General features: G+C 39.4%; 1 protein-coding gene across 2 annotated transcripts in view; it reads left to right on the plus strand.

Annotated features, from left to right (window-relative positions):
* Nucleotides 1-1,234: 1,234 nt before the first annotated feature.
* LOC143285421 (interferon regulatory factor 8-like) overlaps nt 1,235-7,255 on the plus strand; it is a 16,954-nt gene continuing 10,933 nt past the window's right edge. Inside the window, exons 1-6 of one of the 2 annotated variants that reach the window (XM_076592680.1) lie at nt 1,235-1,349; nt 1,845-2,057; nt 3,982-4,183; nt 4,622-4,802; nt 6,309-6,412; nt 6,929-7,001. In XM_076592680.1, coding sequence (XP_076448795.1) covers nt 1,999-2,057; nt 3,982-4,183; nt 4,622-4,802; nt 6,309-6,412; nt 6,929-7,001 — 619 coding nt within the window. In that variant the 5' untranslated portion in view covers nt 1,235-1,349; nt 1,845-1,998. Of the gene's footprint in view, nt 1,354-1,844; nt 2,058-3,981; nt 4,184-4,621; nt 4,803-6,308; nt 6,413-6,928; nt 7,002-7,255 lie in introns of both variants that reach the window. The other variant, XM_076592681.1, reaches the window with a different exon arrangement.

The following is a 7,255-nucleotide window of genomic DNA, read 5'->3' on the forward strand; positions in this document are numbered from 1 at the left end:
ATATATATTGATCGAGATTATTCTGATATTTTTCTGCTGTATGAATTCTGGCAGTACTTTTCGTGATATTGATGTTTTCTTCCTTTTTTGTTTCAGAATAACTGATATCAAAACTGATCTGCTTTCAACATTTCCCAAAAAGGAACAAGAGTATGATGTGGATTTGGAGCTAACTCTTTCATGTTAACATCAGATTCTTTTAAAAAAAAATTTAAACGTAAGTTGCAACTGTTTTTTGTGATGAAATGGCTTTAGCTCTTTTAGGAAAATCAAAGTCAGAACTTTCTGTCAGTTCGTCAGCGATTTTTTTTTTTTTTTTTTTTTTTTTGTCATTGGTCATTGAAGTGTATCTCACAGCGAATTTTGCTGTTGCTAATTCACGATGTTTATTTAAGGGAAGAATTCCGGCTGTTTTGTATGTTTCCTGGTTGGATGCATGAGAGGACGCTCCGAGGGCAATTTTGATAGCCTTACAGTCTACACTTTGAATCTTTTGTAATAGACATTCAGGTGCATTGAAAAATATTTCTTGTGCATAGGCTATCTTAGATCTTACAAGGGCCATGGAAAGATGAATCGATGTTTCTGTATTCATTCACCAGGGTAAGCGGCTTACAATTTTCATGAAATTGATACTGACTTTCCTTGCCTTTGTTAAGATATAATCAAAGTGAATGTTCCATGTCAGCTTTGAAGTGTGCGTGTGTGTGTCGCTGTCGGTGTGTGCGTCAGTGCGTGCGGCGTGCGATCGTGCGTGTCAGTGTGTGTGTGTGTGTGTGTGTGTGTGTGTGTGTGATAATGAACCCGATTTAGTTTTGAACGAAACTGATCTTTTGCTGTCCCCGCATTTGGACACAGCATGTATAATATATATAGTAACTTTTTTTTCTCCCTGTGAAATCCTACTTTCTGTTTGTGTGCAGCCACGCAGATTTGGGAATACCAACAAACCGAAACCTTTTATGCTCACATTGTCCTCTTCTCGGTAAGACTTAAACGGAATGGTATAGTAATAAGTTCACACAATAGACATATATATATATATATATATATATATATATATATATTCATATATAGTATCTCAGTGGTTCACACTGGCAGGAAACTTAAGTACCTGCAGTTTCGTTTCACCAGTGTGGAGCGGCAACGGGAAGTCCCAATCACAGAAATAGAATGTTGACCTCAGCCAATGAAATGACGGAATGCGAAGTGCGGGTCATTTGCTATAAATAGGAGTCAGCCCACCATTTGAGGACAAGGGTTGATTGTGACTGCCATTGTGAGTCGACTGCAGTTGTGTCCACACGCGGAAGCTTAACAGCATCTGATTTCCTTTTGTACTGACTTGAGTAAGTAAGTTATTTTGCGACACTAAATATGTTGTGATATACCTTTGAGTTTGATCTAAATTTTGATTGTCGCTTGAAGCAAATTTCTGGCTATCGTTGAACACAGCGTCGTCGACCAAGTTCGTGTCGTTTTTAGAGCCGATATTCATTGTAGTTAATCATTAGTATGTCACGATGACATTGCTTCCGTCGATAATCACTAGCAAGTTTTCAAAAAATTGAAAACCATGGGTACTTGAATACCCTTCTCCTGATGAAATGGTAGACATAAAAATTATAACAAGAAAATGCACTGTGTTGTGTGGTAAAACCCGCAAGGGGTTGAACTGAGGCCAACAACAGATTAATTTGCATATATGGCGTTCGAGGCTCCCAGAATTTCTTGGAAAAAATCGTAACAGCTTTTCTGAAAACTCCGCAGTTTCGTTGCTTGTGCTTGGTCGTTTGTTTTCTCGCAGTATCATTCAGTGAAGTTTCTTTTCTTGTTAAAATCAGGTGATTTCAAGCCACGCAACTCGATTACAGAGCCCAGCTGCTTGGTAACGGAAGAGAACGTCAACTTTGTGAAGAGGAAGCAAACGCTGACCAGCCACCTGTCCACGTAAACTAAATCGCAGAGCAGCCATAACGTTCAACAACAGTGACAAGAATGCCATCTCACAAAGGGGGTGTCAATACTAGCTGCTCATCGCCAACCTCGAATGCAAGGTAAGTCTGTATTTGTATCTGTACGAGGATACGTCGCTGTCGCCAAGATTTATGGCATTATCGCGGCGGGTGGGGGGTCGGTGTGCGCAGCTTAGCAGGTTCACTGTTGAGGTGTTATTAGTCTTTTAAAGCTCTCAAGAGTTGGTGCTCTTACGATTTTTTCCAGGTGGTTCCAGTCTCTTACAGTACTGACAAAGAATGACTGTATTGGTTTGTGTGGCATCTGCTGACTTGGAATGTTCTCGTGTTGTTTCTTTTATAATCAGAGATCGCACTGGTGGTATTGTCCTGGTCGCCAGATGTTCGTGGCCTTATGAGTCGTCCAGGTCTGTTCCCGATACAACAACAACCCTACTATTACGTACTGCTCCTACTGCTGTATGATAGTCAGTCATTTTCGACTATAACCACCAGAACAGCAGAGTAGGCAACTGCTGTCCGGACTCAGTATCTGGGCTAGAATTTGATTATCGTGGAGAGTGTCTTGCCCAAGTTACATCCCCACTCTCTCGGCTAAGAGAGTTTTTGGACAGTCGGCGGTGGGATATGGTTCCCAAAATCCAACTAGTCCCAGAAGAGCCAGTGCAATTTTGCCTTCATGTTTGAGAGTCATAGTCCTTCACAAGAGACTAAGCAGAAAATGATTTCCCAATGCTTTGGAGAAACCATTGATAATACAGCTCTCACTTTTCTGTTGGCCCATCTGATAAGCTCATACATAATGACCCTACTACTACTACTACTAAAAAAAAAAAATGTATATGTATATCGCATTTGTTGAGTTGGATTGACCATTTTCACAATTGAACATTTCTCACAGTGCGTAGTGTAACTGTCAGTCTGTGTCTGTCTCTCAGCATGTCTCTCTATCACACCAATATCAGTCTGTTTTCTTTCATAACTCAGTTTTACACTGAATTGCTTGTTTTTGTTTTCCCATTGCATGATGATCAACTTGACTTCAGTCTGTATGATATTTGTTAGAAAGACTCATATTTGGTATTTTCAGCATCTGTTTCAGTGTAACAGAACTTTGAAAAAAGTCTTTAGTAAAATTACATTCTCCAAAAACAAAATGTTCCAAATACATCCAGTGTTCATATGGTGAACAACTGGCAGAAGAAAATGAGTGACTGTGAACAAGTTATTACGTCTTCTACATTTACTTCTTGAATATGTGTTGCCTTTTTTTTTCTTTCTTTCTTTCTTTTTTTTTCTTCTTTTTTGTTGGGTGCAACTACCATGTTCACTTGTATGTACAAGTTGTTTTTTTTATAATTATGTGTATGATAGTTTATACCCCACCCTGTTGGCAACCATACTCTGTTTTGGGGGATTGGTACTTGTTCTGGATAATATTGATACATTTTGGACATTAACCTATTATTCAGAACTGGCCAGCTCCTGTTGATTACACATTGTTTTTTGCTTATCGTAGTTGATGAAGACCTCATTTAGCATCCCTACAGAGTGGTTGATCGGATGCGATATGTCCAGGGTGGTTGATCAGATGCGATATGTCCAGGGTGGTTGATCGGATGTGATATGTCCAGAGTGGTTGATCGGATGCGATATGTCCAAAGATGGCTGACCGGATGCGATATGTCCAGGGTGGTTGATCAGATGCGATATGTCCAGGGTGGTTGATCGGATGCGATATGTCCAGGGTGGCTGACCGGATGCAATATGTCCAGGGTGGTTGAGGATTACAGTCTTCCTGTTTGCCTGTCTCTGTATCTTCCTCTCATTCGTTCTCTCTTTTTCTCTGTATGAGTTAAAAAAAAGTTCAGTCTTTGTAGCCAGATAAAAAAAGTTTCTAAAAACGGCAATCAAACACATTTTAGTCACTTTAAAGCCTAAAATCACCAGTTTGTGTGAAGAGGCTACAGATAAAACATGTGTCTGTGTATCCTGATTCTCGCAGCATGGATCCGTGCTCACCAGAAGGGAGTACCCACAGCAGCAGAAGTGGTCGTCAGCGTCTCAGGCCATGGTTGGAAGCTCAGGTTAACAGTGGAGATCATCCAGGGCTGCAGTGGCTTGACCGTGAAAATCGCATCTTCCGTATGACGTGGAAACATGGTGGTAGAGCTGACTGGTCTGAGGAGGATGGAAGCATTTTTAAGGTACATACTAATTAACATTATGAAAGTTTGGAAAGTTTGATACAAATTAATAAGCACGCACACACACACACACACACACACACACACACACACACACACACACACGCACGGGTGCCAGTGCGCGTGTGCACGTGCATATACACACAAACCAAACAGTCTTTGTTGTTAAAAAAAAAAAATTGCAAGAACTATTTAATATTGAACAATGTGTGTGTGTGTTTGTGTGTGTGTGTGTGTGTGTGTGTGTGTGTGTGTAAACTGAATTTGTGTGCTTGTGCATGCATGTAGACAATGCTGGAGAGATATATAAAAAAAAAAAAAAAAAAAAATTAGCCGCAATCTGCATGTAATATTTCTACAGCATGCTTTCAGTTGATAAACATCATGTACTCATTTTTAGTTACTAATTACTGTAGACATTTTCTGCTGCACTTTCAGGCATGGGCTGTCCATACCGGTCGCTTCAGAGAGGGCGTGGATGAACCAGACTGGCCAACATGGAAAACCCGACTGCGGTGTGCCATCAACAAACTGAAGCCAGACATTCAGGAGCTGAAGCATCGCAGCTGCAGTGAGGAACCCAATCCGTTCCGGGTTTTCCAGTTCACAGACAGGAAAGGTGTGCATGCATTTCAAAATTTACTGATAGTTTGTTTAGTTGTTGAAATTCTCTCAGGCAATTAGATACTTCTGCAATCATTGCTGAAATCAAAGAAGTAAAATGTTTGTTGTAAGTTTGTTTTTTTGTTGGGGGAAAGGTGTGCATGCATTTAAAAAATTCCTGGTCATTTGTTTATTTGTTGAAATTTCTCTCAGGTTATCACGTTTTCTGAAATTATCAGGTTACAGGAATCAAAGAAGTAAAATGTTTGTGTGGAGGAGGCAGCGGGTTGGCGTTGTTGAGAGGGCCAGGAGTAGAGGGCCCAGAGTGTCAGTGAATCGATTGCGATCGCACCTTAATTTTAGCACGATTGCCCAATCGAGCTACATAATTTGACAAAAAACAAGAACGCCAGAGAATTGACAGACAGGCAGAAAATAAGAAAAAACTTAGCCGTATGAAGAGCACAGGAACAGGAGTCATGATGGCTGCCGGAAAAAGAGGGCGCTAGCTAGCAGGACAATGGGGAGGTTACCTACTTCCGGGAGGTTATCAGCCGTAGTTGCTTTCGTTTTCTCCGCATAGGCGGATAGTAGTTTGCACAGGACAGGAATGTAAGACCCCTGCTGGAGTCTGCACTAGTTGGGTCACGGTAAGTATGTTATTTAAACGTAATTTTAGATAGAGAATTTCCTTTAAGTTTTTTGTTGTTGTTTTTTTGCTGCTTTATCTGCATTGTTTCACTGGCATTTCTCCCTCACTACTCATTCCAGGTTCTCCATACACAGCCTCACTAGTCCACAGGGAACTATCGATATTGGATCGCCTTTCTTTCTTTCAGGTTTTCCTCCCTTCCTCTTCCATTTGTTCATTCTTCTTCTTTAAAGTCTTTCCTTCAACCATTTCATTGTATTATTATTTTAAAGTATTTAAACACATACTCACCAATATGCTTGCTAAAGTGTGTGATTTTCAATTGATCTCTTTCCCTGTCTTTCTCTTTTTCCCACTTGTGCTGCACAAAATAAATATGATGACATTTTGATAATTCAGGGTAAGACTGGAAACGTAGATGTGACAAATACTAGCTAAGTTCCTAGTGTGTGCAGGTATGTGCACATGTAATGATATACCTGCATGCATGTGTGTACATGTACTTATACTAATTTTTTTGTCTAATCAGTTGGTCCATTCATCTCATTTTAGATTTAATTCATCATCAAAACTGGCAAATAGACGTAGAATCCACCCAAGCAATTGTTTGTGCTGATGTTGCATACTTTTAACTAAAAGTAAGACCCAATGGACAGCCACACCACATCATGTGTTGATACAAAATCAGGAACCTTTGTCTATTTACATTGTCTGGATCAGAACTGTCTGTCATTTTTACAGGATCTGGGTCAGAACCATTTGTCTTTTACACAGAATCTGGATCAGAATGTTTTGTCTTTTTACAGAATCTGGATCAGAATGTTTTGTCTTTTTACAGATTCTGGATCAGAATGTTTTGTCTTTTTACAGATTCTGGATCAAGCAGTCCTCCCCAAGGTGGCAGTCCAGCATCAGTGAGTGATGATTTGGATGATTACAGATACGTCGTTCAAGACAGACCCTCTGTCATACAGGTGACCTCACTTTACTATTACTTTATATAATACTGATGGGGTTTTTTTTGTTTTGTTTTTTGATGTGGTGGGGTGTGGTTGGGTGGAGTGATTTTTTTTCGGTTTCATAATTTTTTTGTTAGCTTGATACTTCATGTTATGTCCCTTCCATGTGGCCTCATTCCCTACTCTGCTTATCCTAGTTTTTGTTAAAGAAGTTTTTAGAAATGATAAATAGAAAAAGACAACAACTTAGTTTTTATTAATTGCAAGAGTAGCATTTCTAAATTCACAACATAGGTGCGTGCCCCTACCCCCACCCCAAAACTAAAAAAGATAAATATAAATGAAAAGAAGAAAAAAAAAAACACCCCAAACCAACCCCATTACCACCTCTCTGCACACACACACACATGCATGCACAATATACTGTTTGTTTGTTTGCACACAAGAGAGAGAGAGAGAGAGAGAGAGAGAGAGAGAGAGATATTCTTGTGAATACTTTTTCTTACAAATGATTTTTTTTTCATTTTTCAGCCCAATAATGGCAATATTCCAACAATCATCAGTGAATCGTTCAATTCTAAAGCCTCCATTGAGAGACATGAAGGTATGTTTGAGCTTCATAAAAAAAAAAGTTTTAAAATATTGCTTGGCATGCTAGGTTGTTGTTTTCTTTCTTTTTTTCTTTTTGTATTTTTAATTGAAATGATTTTGTATTGCTATGTCATAAGCTGTTGTTATTTTATACTTGTATTTGTATTTTTGTATTTGTATTTCTTTTTATCACAACAGATTTATCTGTGTGAAATTCGGGCTGTTCTCTCCAGGGAGTGCACGTTGCTACACTGCATAGCCACCCTT

The sequence above is a fragment of the Babylonia areolata genome, chromosome 9 (assembly GCF_041734735.1).
Source record: "Babylonia areolata isolate BAREFJ2019XMU chromosome 9, ASM4173473v1, whole genome shotgun sequence".
In the NCBI taxonomy this organism is placed as follows: Eukaryota; Metazoa; Mollusca; class Gastropoda; order Neogastropoda; family Buccinidae; genus Babylonia; species Babylonia areolata.